The 26769-nt window shown below is 36.4% G+C and overlaps 1 protein-coding gene and 1 long non-coding RNA gene across 2 annotated transcripts in view; one reads left to right on the top strand and one right to left on the bottom strand.

The window, feature by feature from the left end:
• The window catches only part of GUCY1B1 (guanylate cyclase 1 soluble subunit beta 1), a 40615-nt gene extending 25718 nt beyond the window's left edge, over positions 1-14897 (top strand). Inside the window, exons 6-14 of the mRNA XM_079305440.1 lie at positions 3062-3292; positions 3673-3789; positions 4626-4759; positions 5444-5641; positions 7345-7582; positions 8412-8552; positions 9710-9864; positions 10177-10303; positions 13586-14897. Of these exons, the coding sequence (XP_079161566.1) occupies positions 3062-3292; positions 3673-3789; positions 4626-4759; positions 5444-5641; positions 7345-7582; positions 8412-8552; positions 9710-9864; positions 10177-10303; positions 13586-13609 (1365 nt within the window). The 3' untranslated portion in view covers positions 13610-14897. The remainder of the gene's footprint in view (positions 1-3061; positions 3293-3672; positions 3790-4625; positions 4760-5443; positions 5642-7344; positions 7583-8411; positions 8553-9709; positions 9865-10176; positions 10304-13585) is intronic.
• LOC306801925 overlaps positions 1-26769 on the bottom strand; it is a 446558-nt gene that overhangs the window by 205984 nt on the left and 213805 nt on the right. The window lies entirely within an intron of this gene.

Here is a 26769-nt window from a genome sequence, read left to right as displayed (position 1 = left end):
TTAAATGATACTGAAATTGTGTTGCTGGCAAACTTTGCTTGCAGAATGAAACAGTAGATAAGTTCTGTTCTGCTTTAGTTAAGCAAAGTATCTAGGACAGGTCCTTATGCCAGACAAATACCTGGCCAGTTAGGTTGGATCTATAGGTGCAAGGGTGAAGGAACAGAATTTAACATCTTGTGTTAATGGTCAAAAGTGCTTATTTTAAATTTGCTGACAAGGTGGATAAAGTAATGAGATAGGAAGATGAGATAGTTCATAAGTTGTGTGAGCAGAAAAGACATAATGAAATTACATATCCATTGGGAAGTTAATTAGAGATGCATCAGTAGATTTCCTAGCCTGGAGTGGGGTATAATTAAAGCATCTGTTAATAAGTGTCTGTGCATGAAGGATCAGAATAAAATTGCATAAACCAGCCATGTCCACAGCATATCATGTTTACCAGCAATGTGCAGCTGGCGCTGTGTCTGTCTTGTAGGTCTGACACATGCCCATGTGTTTGGCCTGGTGATCATTTGCTGCACTAACATGTTGCATTAATACAGCAAGCATTTTTAGATGTCCTGGGATCTGGTGAAAAAGAGTGTTTCAAATTAACTTGAAGATACTGGGAAATTTGTAGCTTTGCACTGTTACAGTCACAGTTCAATCTGTAAAGGTTAGGAAAATAGCACAGCATGTGTGAGAACTGGCTTTGTCACTGTGTGAGCTTGCAGGATCTGCAGAGAGTTATGGCTCAGAGTAGCTAGACATCTTGAAGCATGTATCAGTTCTATTTTTATAGGTGATTTTTTTAATCTAAACCTGAGTTTTGTTTACTGATGCCTCATTTATTTCTGATAAATTAAATAAAACGGGAAGTAATTAAAAACAACCTGTTAGGTGCTGCATGGTAGCAGAAAAAAGTCTGTAAGTACAGGTTGGTAACAAAATACTAGTGTGCAGTGAGTAAGATGGCTATAAGGAGATAATATCTCTAGAAGGTGATGTGCTGCTAATACAAATATTTCCTTAAAAAATATTAGCTTCTTTAAAATCAGCTTTGCTGAGTTACGAAGGTTTTAATCCAAAATATGCAGCGTTTTTTTCCATTTGTGGCAAGAGCAATACTTTGAAGTAAGATCCAAGATTGGAAATGATCTGGAAGTATAGATCTGTTCTAGAGATAAATCTTCACCCTTTGAAAAAGGTTTCTGTGCGTAATCTCAGCTATCTCTAGCCGCAGTAACAGTACTATTAAAATAAAAGCTGTGGGAGTGGGTATGAGTGGTAGAAAGTAAGAACTAAGACTCTTAACTGCATTCTGATAATCTTCAATATGATCCCAGTCTCACGATGTCAGGGATAATGGTTTAAAGAAGACCTGGAAAACCTTTAAACACTGAATTCAGAGGAAAACTAGGTGTCCACCTACTATGTTCCACTCTCCTAGACAAACCCATTTAATGTGTTTTCCTCAGATGACCACCATATATTTTTTCTGAGGCTTACCCCTTATTAGGTCATAATTGCCCACTTCTCTTTGTCACACACTGACATATGGATTACCAATACAGTTTCTTGAGGCAGTTAGGTTTTATCATCATTGAATTTATTTGTACATCCAGCTTTGGTTACCTACATTAGCTGGTAAATTTAGTAGGCTAATCTTTATCTAAGTTACTTACAAGCAGCACACAGGTATGGAGCACCTAAGTTGGGCTCTTGCTCTGAACTGTCCTCCAGAAAAGCCTCTCTTCCTTCAAATGAAGAGTCAATTTGTAGATCAAAGAGCAATGCCACATTAAATTATACATATTTAACTATAAAATACTGGCATTTTGTTTTGCACTCCTTCATTTGTATAGAAACAAATAAAGCAAATACTGAAAAACTGCTCAACTTATCAACTAGTATTTTTGGCAATTTTGGAGAACCAATATTTTATAAATTCAACATCTCAGTGATCAGTTGCAGTGTTTGTGCATATCTGTTCTGTTTTCAAATTGTAACTATTAATCTCTGTGGTAGAGTATGTGTGAAGGGCAAAATCAGGATGCTTTAGAGATTTTAAGAAATCTTTTTTTTTTTTTTGCTTTAGTGACTTTAGGATCAGACTCCACATGAAAGTTGAATCAGGTGGAACATGTTCCAGAAAATCACTGCTAAACAATACCATGTAAATAGAGTTGTTCTTTTCTAATCATTAAATCTAATTAAATTTGAAATGCGGTGAATTTGGCTTTTCAGGGTAAATGATGTTATTTTACTAGTTATTATCTTAAATCATATTGCCATACATGACTCTCACTGCAGACAAAATAATCTCTATTCATATTTTTTCTAACTTTGAGTAAAATTACTGAAGAGTGTAATGCTGTGTTAAGGACATCTTTTCTGATATTCCATTGATATAGATGATTCTAGTCTTGTTGTCATTTCCATTAATATGGAATGTAGCCCAGAGAAGATTATAATTGCTTTTAGTTTTGTCTGTTGGCTCTGATCTTGCAGTCTGCAGGTATGTAAGGACTGTATATCCTAACATCTGCTCCATTCACTTTGCTTCTTGCTGTCAGTGGCATGCCCACCCTCTTAGCACTATTTAGTCATCACTAAACAGTCAACACTTTTGCTGTTGTGTTATAGGCCTTGCAAACAGATTTGATCAAAATAAGGATTCAAGGTTCTGTGTGATTCAAGACTCACACAGGTTCATTTCAGGGGAAGGGGCCACCCTGGTTTTTGGCAAGTACCAGTAAAAGCAAGCACAACCTGAGCCTTGACCCCTCATTTCAGGATTTGCATTTCACTCTGGCTTAATAAATTGTACTTGGGTGATCTTCAATATGTTGCTCTTGTGGAGAGCAACTGTGACTAATCAAAGGCATAGTTATTCACCTGGAATTGCAAAGATTAAACTCAGAGATTCCTATTAGAATGCAGTATTTTTCAAGATGTGAATATAAATCTTGAATATATCTTTCTCCTCTAAATACATTAGTATCTTCATGGTAGCTTTCCAATTACTAGTGAGTAGCAGAGTTTTCAATTTTTCATTTTTTCTTCATTTCTCTAGGTTATTCAACAGAGAAATGAGGAGTGTGACCACATTCAATTTTTAATTGAAGAGAAGGAGTCTAAAGAAGAGGACTACTATGAGGACCTTGACAGATTTGAAGAAAATGGTACCCAAGAGTCTCGCATCAGTCCCTATACTTTCTGCAAAGCATTTCCTTTCCACATCATCTTTGACAGAGATCTGGTGGTCACACAGTGTGGCAATGCTATATACAGAGTCCTTCCACAGGTTAGATGATTCTTACACGTGGATAGCCATAGAAATTCCTAGTGATGCCTCACAGGTTAATTTATAAAGATTAATAGAATAGACTTAGGATTCTCTGTCTAAAAAGCATTCCATTGTAAGTGTATAATATTTACTTAATTGTGCTTCTCTAGTATGAAAAACAACTTGAAAATAGCCTAGTTCTACAACAGCTTTTTTCCTTATGATCATTTACATATGCAGTAAGAGAACAGTGATTCAGTGGAAAGATGCATAAAGTATATATTCTGTTGCATTCTGTTTTGTCATCTAAGAAAGTGGAATATAATTGCTCTGTGTGTATTTTTCATTATTAAGTATAACAGTATTTTTTTTTCCTTTTCCTGTTTTTAATATTCTAGCTGCAGCCAGGAAATTGCAGTCTGTTGTCGGTTTTCTCCTTGGTCCGGCCTCATATTGATATTAGCTTCCATGGGATCCTCTCCCATATCAATACAGTCTTTGTACTGAGGACTAAGGTAACTAGAGAATATTTTCCAAGTTTTCTTTAAGGAAGTGTGCTTTGGAGAGATAAGAAGTGCAGAAAGTTCAGAAGTCTTCAGAGAAAATTCTCTGCACAGTGGTATGCTCAGACCCTTTTGAGTCTTGAGCTAAGACAGAGTTACAGGTATGAATTTGTGAGTAGCTGTTAAGCAGAATGCTTTATAGGAATGGTGAAGTAAATGTACTTCATTTATTCATTAAGATGCTTTCTTTGCAAGGGGCCAGTCTAGCTTATGGTATTGTATCAAAGCAAATGTAAAATGGTAATTGCATTTACTTTTTGCTTCTAATAGTTGGGAGGCAAATGTGAACTGTCCTCTTGCTTGGACCCATATGTTCATGTGAAGGTCTGTGTCCTTTTCCCTAAAGAGGGCAGGAAATAAGGCGGGTGGTATGAACAGATGCAGCATGTAGAGTAACCCCTACTACATCAAGGAGCCTGTTTATTTAAAGAAAATTGTACCTGATAGAATGCAGGATGATTTTTTAGAGGTGGCCCCAGGCACAGATAGAGCTTAATAGAACAGGCAATACTACTGTCAAAACCATTGTTAAAAATTATGTGGAAGAAAACAAGGAGTTACAAACATGAATGTAAAGAAAGATACCCTGCTTTGTGTCTTCAAGGTGGCAAATCATAGTATCAAAATGCACAGACAGTGCATGGTGTTCAAACAAGAAATCAGGGTTTAATGTAAGCTGTAAGTCTACACCAAATATTCTGACTGCCTTTGTAGTGAATGCACTTGCATACAGGGCCTGGTGCATAAGAGGCCATTGCCCTTACACAGTTGTGGCTTTTCATCACCAGGAAGGGCTGTTGGATGTGGAGAAGTTGGAGTGTGAAGATGAACTGACTGGCACAGAAATCAGCTGCTTACGCCTGAAAGGGCAAATGATCTACTTGCCTGAAGCAGACAGCATTCTCTTTCTTTGTTCACCAAGGTACTTTAAACCTAGAGAGCTCTGTAATGCTGATTTTCATTTTGCAATTACTTATTTTAATACTTATGGGAGTAGTACTACAGCAACGAACTGGTTCAAGTATTGGTTTAATTGGTTTTGATGTGTTTATGCTAAAACAGGTAGGAACTTGACTGATCATTGAATACTCAATGTAAATACTGGGATGCTCTGGCCCAGTTTGTACAAAAGGTTATTCCTCATATTCCTTTTTATTTGCAAGTTCTATCCTTTGTTTTTTTCTCAGAAAATGCTAAGATATATAATAGTGATTTGGTTTTCTATGTGGATTCATGGATTTTTGCAGTAGTTTTAATGTAATAGATTGTTGATAAAGAAATGGTTGGAATGGAGGATTGAATGGAAAGATTCTTTACATAATCTCACTTTATGTGCTGAAGTACAAACATTTGATATGTTCATGGAACTCTTTGTGAGAATTCTGTATTTAAATGCAAAGATTAAAAGCTGTGGGTTAGAATGAATGATCACGAAAAATGTTGCATAGAGGGGATATGTTGTACAGCTCATCACAAGTTCAGAAGCTTCATCTTTCTACTATTATTCAGCAGACTTTGCTGTTTATTTGAGTTTTAAATGCTCCTTTGGCAAGTTTTCCATATTACCCATATTATCCATATTATCGTATATTTCTCTGCTTTGCAGTGTGATGAACTTGGATGATTTAACCAGAAGAGGTTTATATCTGAGTGATATTCCATTGCATGATGCTACCCGTGATCTGGTTCTTTTGGGAGAGCAGTTCCGAGAGGAATATAAACTGACCCAGGAGCTTGAGATCCTCACTGACAGACTGCAGCACACACTGCGTGCACTGGAAGATGAAAAGAAAAAGACAGACACGTAAGAACCAAATTCCAATTTTGAGCTGAAACACTCAAAGCAATATATTATTTATAGCTACCTTCTTTAAAGAATAACAGAATCTTGTAAGGAATATCAGAGGTAATCCAGACTGGTAATTTTGGAGTCAAGAAAGAACATTTAATAGGATATTTATTTATTTGAATTGTTAAATGTCACCCATAGTCTAGGCCATTATACACCTAGATGTTTTGATGGCCCCCTCTCTGGCAAGAAAAGTTATAAGAAAATGAGCTGACAATTCATTATTATTTGTGAATTACCTAAAATTTTGGAAACTTACATGCAATCACTTTAGTGAAGGTGAGTTTGATGAATGCTGAAGTGCTCTTTTATCTCTGTTTACAGAGTTCAGTAAACCAACTTTTGTCTTTCTGGCACAGGATAATAGAATGGAAAAGCATATCTTATAAACCTTGAAAACAGTTTGTGTCAAGCTGAAATTTTACAAAGCCTAATGCTATGAATTTGATTTTATAGTTGCTTGTAGAAATGAATTTTGGTTTATCTAGATACAAGTACATTAAAATAACACATAACAGTAGGTGTGCATTGGGCCTCAAATCCAATTCTACAGATGACTATAAAGTCAAATTCAAATGTCATTAGTCTGTGGCATTTCAGCTCAACAATGACTGGCTAATTAAACAAAAGCTTGTGTGTAAAGTAGCTTGAGTTCATGATTGACTCTTGTTTATAAAACACAGTATCACAGTATACATATGTGTATTAATTCTATGGACAGATATGCTTTTTCTGTAATGGAGTAATGGAAATTATTTTAAAAATACTTAACAGGGATGGACAGGAGGATCAGAGAAAACAAAGTCTGAGAAGTGTTTTTCATTCCTGTTGGCTTGCTTTATAAAGTCATTTTATCTTCAGGAATTCTAACCTTCATGGCAGCTACTGGAACAGATAGTGTCAGTTACTGTATGATGTGCCAAAAGTATTCACTAATTATAACTCAAGTAGTGAACTTAGCCAAAAATGCAGCTACTGAGAGTTTGTGCAGGAGGCTGTGTACAAAACGATGTGAAATAGAGATCTTCAACTTGTCCACTTAGCTGTGTCAGGAGGGGAATGGACCTTTTGGATAGTAGTTAGAAAGCTGAAGGAATACTCATGAGAATAGGGTGAATTTCTGTGTTTGTGATTGGGTTTTAATTGCATAATTTATAGCAAGAATAAGTGTTAATATATCATATGGGCTATTAATTAAAGACACTCCAGACCCTAAAAGCAGCATACTCAACAGAGAGGGAGCATTTAGAAATCCATGAATTGATCAGAGATGGAAAACTGATCTCTTCATCGTCTTTTTTGCAATTTTTATGGTTCTGTGAGCAAAACCATATTACATGAGCTGAGGATGTGGCAGAAAGAAATAAAAACTATTCAAGACACTATTAACAAATCGTGTCAGAAGAATTAGTAATATGTGTCTCATTTTGTTGATAATTTAGATGTATTGTCTTTGAAATGGTATGCTGATGTAGATTGGTTCTTGTTTTCCAAATAACATATTCTTCAGTAAACACCTTTTCTATTGCTTGTTAATGGTGGGAGTATGCTATAAACCCTGTGGGGGGTAGGAAGTCAATAATGAAGAGTGCTGTTGTAAACATCTCTCTCCACATTCTCTCTGTTTTGCTTTTGACTTTTCTGCCTTACTTGTGTAGGTTACTGTACTCTGTTCTGCCACCATCAGTGGCAAATGAGCTGAGACACAAGCGTCCTGTTCCAGCCAAGCGCTATGACAACGTCACCATTCTTTTCAGTGGCATTGTGGGATTCAATGCTTTTTGTAGTAAGCATGCCTCTGGAGAGGGAGCCATGAAAATTGTCAATCTTTTAAATGATCTTTACACAAGATTTGATATTTTGACTGATTCACGAAGAAATCCATTTGTTTATAAGGTAAGCATACAATTTTTAAAGTATATAATCTGTTACTTTTCCATAATTTACTATGGTGTCAGTCTTTACCAGTATTTTCTTGGATTTTAGGCTTTAAAAAAAAAAACTTACATTCTCTGTGTTACCTGATACTAGATAGCTATAGAAGAATATGTTAGTTATCTCTAAATGTCTGAAGGATCATAAAGTGCTAAGTTCTCATCATGATTTCTGTAGTCACCCATTAGGTGGACGTATAAATGTACTTCCACATTTAGCAGATGTGAACTTACACAAGCCATTTGTGGTTCTTTCTGACCTTGTGCTTTAAGTTTTTCAGTTATATATCTGGGTCTTCTAGTTGTAAATTATAACTTAGTTACTCAATGTGAATTTCATTCCTTCATTAGGAGTGAGATGTAGTTGCAAATGTGGCTGGTAGCAGGAAGGTACAGAGATAGATACATATGCATCCCATATATATGTACACATGCTTGCTTGTGTGTTTATATTTATGAAGTTCATTCCTAGGTTTTGCCAGAACTGAATTATATGCTCTGTACCATGTGAATCAAGGGTATGAGTCAGAACAAACATAGAGCTCGATTTCATTCAGAAGATACCAGAAGAGAGACTCAGGTTTACACAGTGTCATTGTAAGTTGTTACATTGTGGGTTTACAATAAATTTGCTTCAATAACAAGCAGAAATGACAGTAATTAGGGTGATTTGAATCAAAAGGAAAGGGAATTATTTTAAAGGAGAAGCAGTCTTGAAGGAAGCACTGTATCAATTGTAGTACTCTAAAAACCATAATAATGAAGTAATTGAAAAGTATCTATCTTGGTAGGTGGAAACAGTTGGAGACAAGTATATGACAGTGAGTGGTCTACCGGAGCCTTGCATGCATCATGCACGATCTATCTGCCACCTGGCTTTGGATATGATGGAAATAGCAGGCCAGGTTCAAGTAGATGGTGAGCCTGTACAGGTTAGTAAAATGTGGGCTTGAATGAAAAACCTATTCTTTGATAGGATGATAATGTTTTGAAATAAGATAATGCTCTAGTCCCAGTCCATGCAAGATTATTAGATTCTGAGACTTGATTTGAAAAATAAAAATAGTATGAGAAGTCACATGCAGCTGTGACATGCAGTTCCCAGACCTTAAAATGCTTATTGTGCATTAAAAGATAAAGGCCCAATTTAGATCCACATCGTTTATGTCAGTCTTCTTATAATTTCAATATAATCAATGAATTCCTACTTGTGCATCAAGTACAATCTGTTGGGTCTTCTTCAACTCAAGGAGCAGAACAACAATATTCCTTCCCTGATATTTTTGATCATGCCTCAGATCCTCAAATTAGAATAAGAAATTATTGCATTTAAAAGAGAATTACAGTTCCATAGGCAGTTACAGCAATGATTACTGACACCAGTGTATATCAGTGGAATTTAACTCATTGTGGGACTTTCTGGAGATGTTGTAGCACTGATACAGAACTGGGCAAGCAGCAATGACTGTCCTCATCAAAAGGCTGTGAGCGGAAAATTATTTACAAGTGTGATACGTATTTCTATTAACGTGAATGCTGCTATTCTGTCACCTAGCATAGAGCTGTGCACTTCACTTTATCATGTGCAAAACAGTGAGAAGGTTTGATTTGGGCCTTTATGGTAACTGTAACATGCTACAAGAATGAGCTTTTCCAAACCTTTGTCCTATTTCTTGACCTTCGGAATACAAAATACCGTGATTTTTTTCTTTGAGAAACATCTTTTTTTCTTAACTTATGCCATCCTTTTCTGCACCTTCTCAGCACTCATTAAACACAGACCTGCAGACTACGCCTCTCTGCCCATGTATTTTTTTATTTTCACAGTACGTAATAACAGCAAGGTGCATGCTGAAAAATTACAGAGTTTGATTGTTCATATGGAAGACAGAGGCATGACATTGTACTAAAGTTAAAAAACAAAGAAGTCACAAAACCCACAAATGCAAGACTTTGAAGAAGCGGGAGTAGCACTTTGGAAAAATAAACTCTAGTAGATATAAGTGGTGTATTGCCTGTATTTAGTTAGAAGCATCAGATTAATTACATTAATTTTGAATATTCAAACATGGTTTTTTTCTCTCAAAAGATAACCATAGGAATCCATACTGGTGAGGTAGTCACAGGTGTCATAGGTCAAAGGATGCCACGGTACTGTCTCTTTGGAAATACTGTCAATCTAACAAGCAGAACAGAAACTACTGGAGAAAAAGGAAAGATCAATGTTTCTGAATATACTTACAGGTGAGTAATGTATTTTTATTGGTGTTGACGTCTTAAAATTAATCACTTTGTCAGCATACCATAAAGTTTTTTTGAAGTTGAAAGTGACAGTCCTCCTGCAACCATTATTTAAGTATGTGAGTTCTCATGACACTGTATGGCAAACTGCATTATAATATACAGTTATTGCTATGCAAATATAATAATGATGTTGAGATAGATTTGAATCTTTTGATAGTTTGTTCACATACATGTAGCATGTTTAATATTTTACATAGTGTGTGGCGTGCATGCAAAGTGCATTCATTTACATGTTTCCTCTTTCAATTTCAGGTGTCTTATGACACCAGAAAATTCAGATCCTCAGTTCCACCTGGAGTACAGAGGTCCAGTTTCTATGAAGGGCAAAAAAGAGCCAATGCAGGTTTGGTTTTTGTCCAGAAAGAGTACAGAGACAGAGGTATGAGTAACTAGAATATAATTTTGATTTTTTTCAAACATAAACATCAAAAATTTAATCTAAACTATGGAGATCCATTTACATTTGCAAAACTAAATGTTCCATAGAAAAAAATGAGGAGTTTTGTGCAACACTCTTTCATTAACACATTTATTATCTTGACAGTACTTGGAAATCCTTGATTGTTTGTCTTTGCAGTTTATGCAGTTCCTGAAAGAATACTTTTGATTTCAAAAAGTCCTTGAGGGAATGCCAAGTGTTTAAATATTTATATCTCCCTCTTACAGATTTCTGCACTGTACTAGATTTTGCAATATAATGTCAGTTTCTGTTTAGCTGACATGTCTGGTTATCAGCATTTCAAAATTTGCCATTTGCTTTTGTGCAGGAAGTGAAAAAATGTGCCTTCAAATACTTAGGCAACAGTCAAGCAGCTATTTGCAAGCAGGTTCACACCTGATGTGTATGGTGGGCTCTTAACCCCTGCTTGTTCAGAGGCTGTTGCATGGCAGAGGTCCTGCTTTAGAAATACACAGGGTGAAAACTACTTCTTGTAAATTACATACCAGCCGAAGTCCTCTTCTGAAAATGAAGTAAGGTAAAGCTCTTCAAACACTGAGGGACCTTTAAGCTTATTCCTCAGTTTCAGGATTCTGGGCATGTATTATCCAGAATTTCACTAAAAGCCAATGAGATCTAGATTCAAAGTGTGCTACAAACTTAGACAATGAGGTTACACTGTGCCAGCTGCTTTGCCATAGCTGAGCAGATGCATACATTGCATCCATTGCCAACAAGAAGAAAAAAAAAAAAAAAAAAAGTTATTTACATAGCTTGAATTTTGCCCTGAGTTTTCAGCTAATGCATTTAATCTTAAAAACACACTTGACTAAAATAATGAAAGTCATCAGTTACCTTGGCTGAAATAATTCTTGTAAGTCAGAGGAAATTAATTATGTGTGTGAAGGCTCATGTACTTCTGAAAATGTAATCTAGGCTATTAAACTGTTTAGGCTTTTTAGGAGATCTAATCCAGATTTGTTACCACTGGTACCCAAGTATATTGATATTTTAATGGTAACTCCCAGTATTAACCCCTGTGCTTTAACTCTGCATTTTAATTCTGTATTTTAATATATATTACTTAATTTTGAGAGTACTTTTCTATTGTTATTCTACAGTTAGATAAATACAATTTCACGTGGCTACTATTATTTCAAATTTATTGTTATATATAAAATATATTTTAATTAAACTCTTTTCACTTTTTTTCTGCATTATGAATGTCCTATCATTTGTAACAAGGCACATTATAATTTTAAATGTAAATTTCAGAGAGGTACTGAGTTAGGTGGGTATTTTCCTTGTTTCAGCCTAACACATGTTTAATATGAATATAAGGTTCAATTAGTTTAAGACTTTAAGTATTGCAATTACTTTTCAGAGATCTTGTACAACAGCTGATGGTTTTGTTAATCTTCACAGCAGTCCTGAGAGACACTTGCTGATACTATTATCCAGGAATTGAGCTTTGTAGAGGGAGGCATGGGGGCAGGAATAAGCCTGACTGAGAAATACTGTGAGCCTGATTTTCAGGAGCACTTAAGACTCACAGTTTAAACACACTCAAAAAGTCTTTCTAATTTTGTTAGTTTTTTTAAATTCTGAAATTCAGTTACAGATGTAATTCTTAGAGACAGAAGGACTTCTCCCAGGAGAGATATCTCTTCCAAATTGTACTAAGTTTGGGAGCATTGGAGATTAGAAAAATACATTGATGAGATGTTATCAGATGAACTGATAATCATTTTGTCAGAGGTGATTTTGAAAAGTGAAAGATTGTATTCCTCTAACCTTTTGATCTTTTTCACTCCCTGCACAATTTCATCTGCCCATACACAAAATATGCATGAAGTTTTACTCATTTAACATTTTCTGAATTGTTCACAGTTTCTCCTGTGAAGGTACTCTTCATGGTTTTTTCTGGCACGTTATAGGCTGTGCATAATAATTTAATCCAAAAGCAGAAATCAGATAACCAGCGTTTTATGTTTAATCACTTTAAAGCAACGGCTTCGCTTTATGTAGCCTTGGTTTCTTTTCCAGATGTTTTCCAGAATGCTAATGTAATATTATGTGCAGTGCCATTTATTTCAGGGGGACTGTACATTAACAATAAATAAGGGAATGTTAACATATATTCAGAAACTATATGGTGAACTTCCTGGAAGGTCACTCCAGAATATTGCAAGAAGTGGCATATAGAAGTAAGCATGAAAATATTTCTTAAATCACCCTGAAGATACTTTTGCCAATTATGCTTTTACTGTGAAGTTTTCTACCTCCAGTATCTTAAATCTAGGATTGATGCACATTAGTGATGTTTTTTTGTTTTCATTATATCCATTAGAGAGTTATTAGCTTAGGATTTGTAAATCTATCAGAATAATATTTTACTCTGAAGACAGGCAGTAAGAACATGGTGAGGAAAAAGGACCAAATATTTACAGATGCCATAAGAGATGTGAAACCAAGGCTTAAAATATGCTTTTGCTCTTGTAGGCCAGTAGAAAATGATAGGGTTGAAGAAGCTCAGCATGTCTCAAACTTGATTCCTGGGTTGGCATCTCTAATATCAGTCCCCATGAGCAGCAGTTACTTCTGAGAAAGACCTAATTTACAAGAATAAGTGTTGGTTTGGAGTGCCACTCCTTCACCTTTTTTCTCTTTTCTCTGATATCTCTTCCATGATACCAGTACAGCAATAAGTAGAATTGCATCAGAAATACACACAGAACAAAGCAACTGTGACCAATTATTAATTTTGCATCTGCATGTTTGCATGCTATAAGATTAATTATTACTGTCTTCATTATTTTAACAGAGGTTCAGCTGAAGTTTCTCTCTCGAGAAGCAGATTTGTTGTAAAAAAATAAATCTTGCCAAGAGCCCCAGATATACAATTGCAATTTTACTCCCTCTCCAGTTTTTAACATCTTTCTCTTCTGCCCTATTACCATATTACTGGTGGAAACAAGTTGAAATATCTCAGGCAGAGCTGGTAGTTCACCAGTATATGTAGGAATTGTTTAATTCCTACATACAATACCTATAAAAGAAATACATGCACTATCTATGCTTTTTTTTTTTTTAATTTTATTTTCATCATTTACTGATACTGGTTGCAAGTTGTAAAATGTATTTTGTCACTGCATTAACCCACCATGTTGTTGCTTCAAAGAAAATTCCTTACTTCTCAAATTCTGCTTGCATGCTCTCAAGGAAACAAAGCAAGATGCTTTCTGAGCTGAGGGAAGAGGAAGAGGACGCTGAATAGGGTGCAATACTGTCTCCAAATAGGTTGCCAGACAGTAAGGTTATGTTATGGATGTTCTTTCATATTATATCTCCCATTACCATGTGCAATACCATTGTCTTTTGCCCTACTCCTGAAGTCATACTAAGCATTTTTCTCTGAGCTTGCTTGCAAATTTTTGTCCTTATTGTTTAGTACCATTACATCTCTGCTATGAGCATGTATTTCAAGCTTTCCTGTTTTTGATATGCATTTTTGCATGTCAGTCATGTGACCATTCCTACCACCAGACAATATTGAACGAAACCATGTGGTGTGCAGCCACAACTAACCACTTCAGTCTGAAGCTTCACATCTTCATCTTCATCTCTGAAGTACTGTGGCTATGTGAATTGATGACATTTCTGGAAAGATAGGTATTTCAGTTGATAGGCAGAACAATGAACCTAAGGAACTATGTTTAGTAAAACTACCTAAAGCATCATTACAAAAATTATTGCATAAATAGTATCAGATTTAGTTCTGCTATTACCATGCTTCTCATTCATGTTGTGATTAACACTTGATGCTCTGTAAATTCCTGATTAGAAAAATGTTTCTCATTCAGTATTATCCTGCATTTTCCCTTTGTGGACACTGTAAACATCATCTGTACTGGAAGGGGGCAGCTGTTTTTCTGATTCTGCCATTTGAAGCATGTGCCAATGTACTTCTGCTGAAATGCTGTTCATTTGCAATGTATTTCTCATTGATTTATATAAACTAAATTAAATTGTCATATTAATAATAAATTGCTGGACAATATTAGACCATTCATAGTGCATTGATTCTCATCTGATGTAGCCCCTGGAGTTGGAAGGCATGCTGCTGGGACATTGTTGCCTTTGGTTTGGTCTCTCTAACTTCAGAAATGATCTTATTTTATTCCTTGAGAGGACCTGGTAATATTCTAGACATCATGACATAATTAAAGGATGTAAAGCTTGGAAAGGGTGGACATAGTGTGTTTCATCAGCTGATGCAGTCAGTAAAAGCAGACAAGGTTTCAGATGCATAGGCCTTCCATAACTTTAATATATAGTGCATTTATATGTGAATAGTATCTGTTCTTATCTGACTGATCAATTCTGAATATTTGCATTATAAAATAGAATAGTGCAATTACTTTGTGTATAAAAATTGTCTATATCTAGTATAACTTAGTAGCACAGAATATATATGTATAAATGTTTCATGTTAATGTGCAAAAAATTGCAATAAATTATTTTTTCCACTGAATTCTAGAAATCTTGTGATTTTCTTTTGGTAGAATACTTTATTTCATTGTTAGATACAAAACAAGTATTTTCTCCATTAAATAATTTTCAGTTCAAATTGAAATATATTATTGAGTCATTGTTCCAATGTTTGCAAACGTCTGAGTGTCTCATACATTCAGGTTAATGAATCACATCCTCAAATTGAAGTAGTGTTCAAAGTGTTGAGGATAATGCTTCAAAAATATTAGATGAGGTGACCTTCCTTTGAAACTCTTGGGAAATACTTAATCCAAAATTATTAGCTGTAGATTTTGAACAGGATATATATTAGCAACCAGAGCTTTAGGAATGGGAAATGAAGAGAGGAAGCTGCATACTCTCTTCCCCGTCATTTCACTGCCAGACAGCAACAACTCCCAACACATCTTCAGAGGTTGCCCTCCTTCAGATAGGTACACAAGAGCAATTTGAATTGATTAAGTGGTAAAGCATACAAAAATTTATGGTGACTCTAAAAGACGTGGAATTTGTGACAACTGTGATTGTGTATTGATGTAATTCATATGCAAATGGTTCTGAAGAAACTCTTCTGTATCACACTTGAAGCTGATGGAATATGGCATGCCAGAAATCTTAAATAATATTCTGAGTTTATATTGTATCTTCTTAATAATTTCAAAATATTAAAGCTCCTATTAAGCTGCTTTGTAACATAACCAGTTTCTTAAAGCATAGAAGAATAGCTCATATTGTGTTCATGTAAGAGCTCTTTATCTCTGTACAATTTAGGCACTTAACCACTTCTGTTACTAAAACTGGTCTTCACTTAAATGCTGCATTCACCTACTAAATTTATAGTTTGGTTAAATATTACTCTCAGCTAACAGTTAAACACTTTGGCAGGTATTTAGTTCTTTTATGTGTGTTCTGCTGCCTCTTGTATTTAACTGTAGTGATTTGCTTTTTCAATAGAAGCTCTCTAGCTGAAACATGAGGCAGAGTAATTACCAAAGTGTTTCAAAGGTCTTTATAAATGGATGTATTTTATTCTGGTATTTTTTATAAAAAAAAAAAGAAAAGTGGAACAAGGAGAAGAAAGAGGAGACCAGCCATGAAATTGCAAGTTATGGAATGCTTAATTGTTTGCAATCTCCTAGATCTTATGCAATCATTTGAATTCAGACAGGCAAGGGAAATTGATTTTCAGTTATGTTTGTGCTTTAGCTGTGCAGGTGGCTTTGTGGCTTTACTGCTGTCTTAAAGTGGTTGCTGCAGTTGGCTTCCAAACTGCTGGTTCAGTCCTTGGTGTGAACAACCTCTGGGAAAACTAACTTAATGTTTGATTTTCATTTTTTTTAAACAAAATGATAAATAGTGGATGGGATGTTCATTTGGATATCTGCTTACAGGATTGTCACCTTTGTACTGAAAGGGTAGTCAAGCACTGGAATGTGCTGCCCAGGGAGGTGGTGGGATCACCCTGGAAGTGTTCAGAGGGCACATAGCTGTAGCACTTGGGCCTGTGGTTTAGCAGTGAACACAGCAGTGCTAAGTTAACACTTGGAATCGATGGTCTTAGACTTGTTTTCCAAACTGTGATTCTCTGTAAAGGACATCCTTCAGGAGAGACACATGAAGACTAAACCAATAAGGTTATGTGAGGCTTTTTTTTAATGACTTGGTTCCAGTGCTTAAGGTGATAGTGCAAATCATACCTCATTGGTTCCAAGCTCACTTTTGAAAGACACTCATATGCACAAGACGGAAATAGGAAGGGATGTGCTACATCTGATATGAATAAAAACTGGGCGGTGCTGGAGGCCCCAGAACCTTTGCTTTGAAGAAACCTCCAGTAAAATCTAAAGCTAATAAAGGAGTGTGCTGCAGGCAGTTGTGCACTACAATAGAACTCTTGTACTCTGAAATGTCGATGGCCTTGTCAGTAACACCTGTCTCCATGGAGCCAGAGCAAGGCCTGAGGCATCTCTATTTTAAAATGAGTTTTTCATTTGCCATGTAGATGGGTTGACACTTTACTGTATTGTCACAAATTGTAAAATGGTTGTTCCATGCATTTCTAGAGCCATTAAAAAAAAAAAAGAAAGAAAAAAAAAAAAGTTGAGTCATTGGATTCTAGCACTATGAGAACTTGAAGAGAATTAAATAATTAAGTATTCATGTTATCCAGGCAGTCAGCATAATGGTACAAATGGGAGCATATGGACAATTGCAAATTAATGCTGCCAATCACTGTCTTGTCTTATCATCTCCAAGTCAAGAGAAGTTACTGGGCTTAGAGCCCTGTTTTATTTTAACAAATTTAGTTTTTTGTTTAGGTTTTTTTTTTTTTTTTTGTAACAAGATCCTTTCCTGGGGGATAAAGTCTGAAACTGTTGTAATTTCATGCACCTATCTGACCATGAGCGGGGGTAAGTAATAAGCCAGTAAACAGAGCTGTGCAGATGTAACTGTAAAAAAACCCAACAAAAATGAGGTTCCATTTCCCAGTCTATAGCTATACATTCAAGGCACTGGGGTTTTTTCTACTGGTCTTTAGATTTCTGTCTGACTTTGGGTGTCAGTCTGGAAAAACTGCAACACACAGACATACTGTCTCTACCAATTCATTCTATGTTATTAACAGGAAAGGGCTAATGTTCACTTTCATCATAATCAACAGGTCTTTTTGCCAATGTAACTGTTTTGGAGATCCTGACAACAGAGGAATGTGAAAACAATATTGTGATTATTATTCTGGGATGAAGATGTGTGATCTCTGTTATAAAGGTTTTGTTCCAGAGTATTACCCATATACAGCATTCAGATTGGCATTGTCTTTGTTACTGTTTTTTTCCAGAGATGATTATGCACCTAGTACAGATTCAGCACCACAGGACAACTGAGTTTTCAAGGGCAGTGATTTTCATATGCTAGGCACGTCTGACAGGAAACCTGTGTGCCTTTTTATATTGCAGGTTCTCAGGGTCATTTAGTCTTTCAAAACTGATTTTACACTTTGATAAATGTGCTATCCTGTCGAGTGCTCAAACAACTGACTTGTGATTAAAATGACAGAACTTAGCTGAGTCCCAACAAAAGGCTGAAAATGTTCACAGTTCCAGGCTGGTGTTAATCATTATCGTGAACTGGAGAACAATTAAGCCAATAGTCCTTGAGCCTTTGTTTAAAAATAAAACCAAACAAACCTCCCCACAAAAACTATACGGCCATAGTTTTTAGATGAGAAATAAAACTCTTCAGTATTGCTGCCTTCAGCCTCTGTGTCAGTATGAGCATAATGCTCTAATAAAGTGTATGAAAAAGAAACCACCTTCGTAAATCACAATGAAATACGCAGTGTATTAAGTGTAAAGAAATTCATACTTGCACACTATTTCTTGCAAGTCCTAGACTCTTTCCTGGAAAGAAAAGGCAGCCTGTTATGCCTTGTTATTTTCAGGTATTTTGTGCAAGCCAACTTAATAAATGTAAGCTTTCCTATGCAAAGTGTTCAGAAACAGCCTGATTTCCCAAAAAACCCATATAAGAAGGTTTAAGAGTAAGTATCCTTTTTCCAAAGAGGTCATAATGAAGCATTCAGAGCTTCAATTGCCTGTACAAGAAATCAAAGCTTTTCTTTCTGTCATTGTAGATGTGTTTCTGGGCAATTTTGTAATGATCTAGAGGATAAGAAATCTGCCCACAAGCTAAGGATACATGCTTTTTCACACAGCCTGTCCCACATCATCCTACCCTTCAGGCTTTATAGATGCATGTATGTATATATATATATAGATATATATATAGATATAGATATAGATATAGATATAGATATAGATATAGATATAGATATAGATATATACACACACACACATTTGAATGCTGCATGCTCTTGGATAAAATAGCATGAGTGACATACAGACTACAAAATATAAAGTCAGCAGCTGTAGGAAGACCTTGCTTTCCTGAGTTACTCAATTCTCCAAAGGAAGACCACAGAAATAACTACTGATTTCCTTTTGTCACTGGAAGAAAAGAAAGATCAATTTTGTTTACACAGGTAAATATTTAGTTTTGAAAGCAATTGTGTCCCTCCATTGCTCATTTTATAAGTCTGAAAGGAGAGGCTATTTGGGAAGCAGTACTGGGTTAATGATAACATTTCTATCTCTATAAGAGACACAGTCTCAATTTTCACTTGAACCTTGTTTTCCAAACCATGCAGTAGCTGCATAGCTATTGAAGGACACTGTCCATCCTTTTGGTTCATTAGTTTTGTTCTTACTAAGTGCTAAATTTTCACCTTACCCTTGACTGCCCCTGGCACCGTGAAGAAAATCAAAAGTCTTTTCCTTCTTGACGGCTAACTCTGCTTTGGACTTCAGATGCCAGCGCAGTATTTGTGGTTGTTTCATCTATTACTGGTATTGATATAACACTGGTATAGCTATTGATGCTATCCAAAACTTAAGCGTCATGTAGCTTGTTACGTTTTAGTTCAGGAATACACAAATCAGGTATTTTGTCTCTGATGGATGTGTCAGTACTTTGTATTGTAACATCTGTCATGTGTAAAAGTGTGCAAAATAAGCTGTCGTTTTAAATTAAGATATCATATTCCAACATCTAACATAAGACATGTTTACAATGGCATGGATATTGGTAACATTTTGGTAAGGGTTATGTAACAACAGTGTACTTCAGTTCAAGAAAAGGAATTCAACTTTGCCCAAGCAGCACCCAGCATTCCTATAGCTACATTTGTGGAAGGCTCTTAGAAGGAAAGCATCCTAGAAATAACTGAAGCTTATTCCAACGTAGGTCATATTTGAAGAGAGTTTGTTTTAACTATTTGAGATTTACAAGCCAAAGGTACTACACTGACAGGTCTTTCTAAACATTCAAATTCATCATTCATGTATAGTTTCTCTTACAAAGGTTTTTCAGTTGTTTCTGCTTGCATAGCTACTGATTTTATTGCCCATTCATATATTTTATTTTTATGAATGTGGAGGCCCGTGGTAAGTGGAACACTGCTACAAAAAATTATCTGATCTGTTAATTAATTGTTTGAAAGAGCTTGTCAGCATTTCAGGAGTGGTTTCTGTTGTAGAGTGCTCACTTTTCTGCTAGGAGTTCCTGCTGACCAACAGTATCACTCCTGATGCAGAGTAGTCCATTTTACACATCTCTTTCTGTACCTTATGTTCATTTCCTCTACACCTCTCTGGTAAATACACAGGATAAGTTCTGTTGAGACAAGTGCTACTGAAAGTGTCTATGAACTGAAGACAGGAATTCAAAATAGTTGCAAATCAGGAAAAACTAATATATTATTCCCAGGCTGTTGTTCATGCCTGGAGTATGCCTAAAGTCCCTGCATCTGCTTCTATTCTATTCTGTTCTGCAGTTCTGCAGCCTTCAAACTACGTCCATTGTTAATTGTGAGGATGCGGACAAAATGGAGGAGTCGATAGTAAAGAGTCTTTGCTTCTTTCCCTCATCTGTTTCTATAACAATTTCCCTTCTATGCATCTCAGTAATGCAGATTTGAACTATGGGTTGCATTTTTTTAGAGCTGTTTTACTTGCTCAGTTTACCTGAAAACATCCAGAGGTCATTATAGTTTCTAACTGCAGTCACTAAGTCAGGTTGGAACATCATCTGCACCTAAACAAAAAACATACACTGGAAAGCTCCCTGCTTGTGGAAAAATAAAAAGCAGCTTTATTCTGGTCTGGCTGATATACAGGTGGGTGAATTCTATCAGTGCAAAGCTTGGTGCAAAAAAAATTGTTAGAGATCAGTGGAACAGGATTCTGAGTGCGAAATTAGGCCGTGAAAGGAATAGTCCTCACCCATCAGCACACAGCTTAGGCAGTAACTTTAAGCACTGCCATGGCCTTTTCACCTATGCTTCTTTCCTTTCTGCAGGGGCAGATGGAACAGATCATCAGGAGGGTGAAGAAAAAGAGACTTGTTGTCTCCTGAACACCAGGCCTCGTTTGGGCTTATCTCGTTGTCTCGATGCTTGCACAAGCAGCATGCATTTGGGATGCACTTGCCTTGCCCTGTAGCAGAGGCAATGTGGCTCTGTGGAAGCAGGGGACCTGGACAAGGTGCTGGAGGCACAGGTCCTTGCTGAGGAGTTTATTTTCCATCAGCATCCAAAGCAACAAAAGTACCAAGTAATGTTTCTAGTTTTTCCAGAAAAAGAGGGACAGAATTTGGGCACTAACAGGTTCTGTAAGCATGGCCAAAGGAATTGTTTTGGTTTATGGATCTGAGAGGTGCCTGCCATCTGTTTTATATTCTGCAGCCCTTCACCTCCTTAGGGCAAATACTCATTATTGATGCATGTGAACTATACATTCATTTTAATTATCAAGTCCTGTATATGCTTTATTTAATTTATTTAATCTGCTCTTAGTAATACAAAACCAAATGCATGCATTCAGCATATGTGATGGAAATCCATTTCACTTGTAGCTTTCTCAGCAGGAGAGCAATTCTGTTCAGCTGATTGCTTATTAATCTCAAAAATTAACCCTCAACCTCTTTCTGCTGATTATTTGAATGCGTTTGAGTAACGTAGTATTTATAAATCAAGACAGGGTGACTGAAAAAACAATTATTTCAACTTTGTCCTTGATGTAACCCTCCAGAATTTTGCTAGCTTTAACCACTACTGCATAGAGTTTGTTGTTAATGACATTCATATTGCTAAGTAGCTGTTGTATTTTTTCCTTACTGGGCATCCCAAGTCTGGTCTTGATATCATGTAAATTACTGATCAGTTTCCAGAGTTTATATTCTTTATTAAGGCAAAAATGTCAGAATTCGGCACTTGAATTCAGTACTGTATATGCTGACTTCACACTGAGAATGTGATGAGTTTTATGTAAGGGTTAATTGATGGAGCTGAAGAGCTGAATTCCATTGCTGGGTGCAAACTCAGTAGAAGATCATACCTTTAGAAGGTTTATTTCTTGTTTGGCATTATGAAAGACACAGAGGTTAAGAAAGCAAGACTATAGTGTTTTAGCATAGAAACTGTTTGGCTTCTCAGCCCTCCTGATTTTCCTTAGATATATGAACTATACCATCACAAGAAATACTCTCTTCAATTGAAAACTACTCCTTCCTCTTCCCCAAAGAGATGGTTTTCACCCATGGACGTATCTTTGGAATTGAATGCTGTTACTAATTTGCTAATAATGTTCTTGATTTTTCAGACAGAGTTTTCTGGCAGAAGTTTCATATTGGCTTATTGTACTGAAAACTTCCCATGGACTCTGCAGAAACTAGCAATACCAGCCAATGAGAATTCAGTCATGTGTCAGCAATAAAGAATAAATATATTGTCTCCAAATATAGATGTAAATATGCAGTATGCATATCGTAATGCAGTATTTGCTAGTGTCATCAGCAGAGCTTATGTGGGTGAGTATTTGCTAGAGCAAACCCAAAGATGTCATCAAAACAGCTGGGCAACAGGAAGTTGTGCTGTCCTCATAATTTGAAACCATTGTTTCCCCACCCTTCTTCATACACCAGATGCAAAACATGTTTGACTTCACAAGGGAGGCTCAGGAAGTCATATTTATCTCATGATGGTGCTGTTGCTGTTCTCTGCTTACTCTTAAGGCCATTTGTTTTGAGACATCTAGACTTTCTTTGCAAGCAGTAAGAATGAGAGAAAAGGTAGTTGCCCTAGCTAACCACAATTTCAAATCTGACCAAATAAAGTGGCATCCCAAATACACAAGTGCTGTGAATTGAGCAAACGAAGTGCCTTACAGTATTCTAAAGCTGAAGGACCTTTGGAACAGGGTCTGGGCTTTGTGAGGTACTTCACACAGCAGTCCTTGTCTGGACTGGAATACTGGAAAATAAGGAACAGGGCCTATGATTCAAGACGAATTCTCTAAAATTTGTACTCTATTACTTCCTCAGGTATCTTTTTAGAACTATGTAGGTCTCTTAGTAACAGTATTTAAATTTTTTTTCTCCTACTTTTACTGTTTGCTTGGCTTTAATGTTTCAACAGTGAGCAGCTTCTTATAATTAGTTTTAAAATAGACCGTTGTCATGTTTCTCCAGTCAAATAAGGCTTTTTTTTCTCCTCATACCTGGTTTGTTTCATGTGCGCATTGTTTTACATTGTTATTCATACATTGCTTAGATGTTTGGACTAAAACAACCCCAGAAAATTCCATTTATTCAGACTGTAGGAGAAGATTAAGATGTGATGCAACACTTGCAGACTAGAGCATGTGCAATCTATAAATGAACTATATATTTACATGGGTGTGATCTGAAGTTGTTTGGCATTTTAAGGTTGGAAAATTTCTGCTGAACTCTGGATCAAAGTGAGTAATAAGTAATGAGTCATATCCAGTGGAGCTAGAAACATTTTGATATAATTAGGGATTACAAATGTAGCAGGCCAGGTGACTAACAGGAATATATTCCTGGGCTCATCCTATTAGGCAGGATTCACAGTAGGCCTTTTAAGTATGTTTTCTTTGCAGTTACTATACAGGAAGATCTGTTGGTTACCCCAGAAAATGGGGTTATATTAAAATTCTTAGCTAAAGTTATTGGGAGTATCAGTTATGGAAACTGCATAAGAATTGAGTCATTGTTGTGGGAGGCATATGGGTTGAGTTGAAAAACACCAGAAGAAAATTTTCATTTTTAATAAACTGTTTTTGCATGTTCTGTGGTATGTGTGCAGCCCTGACAAACCCACGTCCTTTACAGCTTATGCACAAAAGCATTCCGTATTGTAACTGTTCCTATTTCTTATCTTCAGCTGATTCACAGTATGTGAGAGATACATCAGGAATGGTCAGGTGTATAATCACCAATCCTGCCTTGCACACGTATTTGCCAGGTCTTAAATAGGTAGAAGTAGATAAGGGAATCTAATGTTGTGCTCAGATTAACACCCACAAAGGACACAGCCTGTGTTTTTTTTAGTGTTCATCTCTTCAACATAAAATGACCAGCTAAGGTGAGAGTGGCTTTGAAAGTGTCACAAAGTAGGCAGAAATACTAAGAATTATAATGTAGACTGTCATGCTTTACATTAAAGACCTTGAAGTGTACTGGAAGTGATTCTAAATTTTCTAAGGCTCAGGGTTATTTCTTTGAAAGTAACGCCCAAGAATTAGCAAGGCAAAACTAAGTATGCACTTAACCAGGCTTCCTGTGGCAAAATGACATGCTTCTTTGGAGATACAAGTGTTTTAGTATGTCACTTGGGAAAGAATAGCTGGTGTGTGAACCTCTGTCTTCTGGTTGTAGCCCTGTTCCCAAAAGATAAAAATAACCAAACCGAAAACTACAAAACCCCACCACCATGAGCGTTTCTGTCCTGAGACAAGAGATAGATGGGGAAGAAAATCAATTGTGTAGTGGGAAGAGCCATTTGGAAGTTTTTGTGTTGTAAAGATGCTTTTCTTCTTGTAGTGGCTGCTTTTAGTGAGGAGTCACCAGTCATGAGCATCTCCTGGTGGATAAAGGGACAGAGTGCAAGAGGGTTAACAGTGCAGAACGGCCATAAAGCAACATGAAGGAGATGTGGTGCTAACCCTGGATCTGCAGCAGTGTCCTCACCATATAGAATTTATCATTTATAACACTGTCATGTTTCAAAGTTGCACTAAGTAATTAATATGGTATGAAGGTGGAGATATTTCCTGTATCCTGAGTTTATTAAGCACAACAACTGCCAACACAAAAATGTGTTTAGCTCTGGATACAGTCTGGAAACACTTCATACTTCTGGAGATGGTGTGAGGGAAATACTATGGTTTATGCTAGTATGGGAGTTTTTAGAATTGCATGATTGGATTGATGTTTGGATTTCCTAATACTAAACAGTGAGGCAGTGCTTATTTGTAAGGAAACTTGGCTGTTTCATGCTGCCATCAGGTACTGCTCAGGTGAGGTTGAGTTCTTTTCTGAAGTTTTTCCAGCACCAGATTCACACACAGTGCAAACACTTGTATTTGGGCTAGGGTTTAGGCACAGCTAACTACCTTCAAAGTGATTATATAGGGAAGTACTTCCACACCCTCCCCAGCCCAGGTAGTTTCAGCTTAAAGAAGAAACTGGTGAGGGTAATTATTTTACCTTAACCAACACTTTCTTAAGCAACGTTTGATCAGCTGGCTTGAATAAGCTCTTTAAGAAATGCTTTGATCACCTTCTTTTGGTGCAGAGTGGGGATGGCTGTATACTTTTTTTTGTTTGTTTGTTTTCCTCAGAAATCAATCCAAACATAGGGCTGCAAAGATGATGTCTCTTAGTTCAGTCTAAATAATGGCAGGTTTGCCACCAGCTCCTTTGAAATATTTACCCAGCTGATGCATCATTAACCAGAGGGAAACAATCTGACTTCAGTTACACTGAGAAATTCTATAATAGGTGCTGAGAAATCAGCTGTGTGAGAGAACCCTTGTGAACAGCAGCCTAAGGTAAGTGAGGCATCTACTGGTGAAATGTTGCAGTGAATTCGTCTACTCCATGAAAGTGTTCCAAATCTTTCTGTACAGGCCATTCTGTACATTCTACATTTTACTTTGCCAAATAAGCAAGTGCCAGACTGGTTTCCTGATCTCTTTGGAAAAAAATGCAATTTCTTCTTGAATAATTCCTTACTTTCTGGCACTCCTTCAGAGATGTCTGCCATGTACATTGCAATAGTAGTCTTGTAAGGCATTTAGAAGAAGGGAAATGAGCTGAAGAAACTTGTCAAAAGGTGTGATTTGTGTCTTTAGCTATCTCCAATGTTCCCTCAGACTCTCATGGCAAGTTCTCTATTATAAAGTCTGTCTTCCTTGTGCCAGCTCTGACACTGACCAGCAGCCCAGAGGTTGAAAATGAATACTATAAGGGAATGGAACAATACTCTATGAAAATACTTATAAAATTAATAAGGGAATACAATACTCTATAAAATCCAGAGCTCCGAAACACAGGTCATTATCCACATGACTAAATTGCCTCCCTCTGTTCTTCAGAAAATGTATGCAACAGTGTGAGATTCTCTACAGCATTTTAAATAAAGTTTAATGACTTCTGCACGATGGATTTAATTTTTTTTTTTTTAAATCAAAATTCTATGTTGCATCTCATTTTGCAGATTAGGCAACGACTTGGGAGGAGCCCAAGGGGGCTGTAAACTAATTTCATTGTTAGGACTTCCATTTTAGAATCAATTGCTAGGGAAAACTTCCCAGTATGTTTATTTGGAGCACGGATGTGCACTTGTGAAAAGCAGAACAGAATAAGTAAGCAGCAGAGTTATGCTAAACTAGGAGGCGATCTTTTCAACCTGTTAAAATACCTTGCTCCTGCTATCCTTATAGATAAGACATTTTCACCCATCCAGTAAAGCCAGACATTTCCTCAACAGCTTTTAAAATTTTATTACCATAATAGAAGAGTACATCAAAATACAAAAGCACCTTTACTTCTGCTCTGCTGCACAGCACATTTGCTAAATTTAGCTATGCTGGGGAATCAGTTGCTTTATATAATCTTATCACAAACCATTGCTGAAAAAACCTATCCTAGTCTGTCGCTTGACCTTGGGCAAAACAAGTCATTGTGCTTTATTCAGAGCTCCTTCTGCCATTTATGTTGAAAGAATCTGTAACCAAGCCGTGATTTCAGCTGTCCTTGTCCAAAGTCAGTGTAGCAAGCAAAAGTTATTTTAGTCTTGTTAAACAAAACAAAGTTTTCAGTACCTTCCCTTTCTGGGGACTAGTGCTTTTTTTTTTTATTATTTTTTTTTTTCTGATTTTTTACCATGTTCTCTGCTTCATTTCACTTGAACCTTTGCACAGAAACAATACTGGTTTTGTTTTGTTTAGTCC

Source organism: Erithacus rubecula (genome assembly GCF_903797595.1).
Source record: "Erithacus rubecula genome assembly, chromosome: 5".
NCBI lineage: Eukaryota > Metazoa > Chordata > Aves > Passeriformes > Muscicapidae > Erithacus > Erithacus rubecula.
Note: the sequence above shows the minus strand (reverse complement) of the source record. Positions and strands in the feature narration are given on the sequence as shown.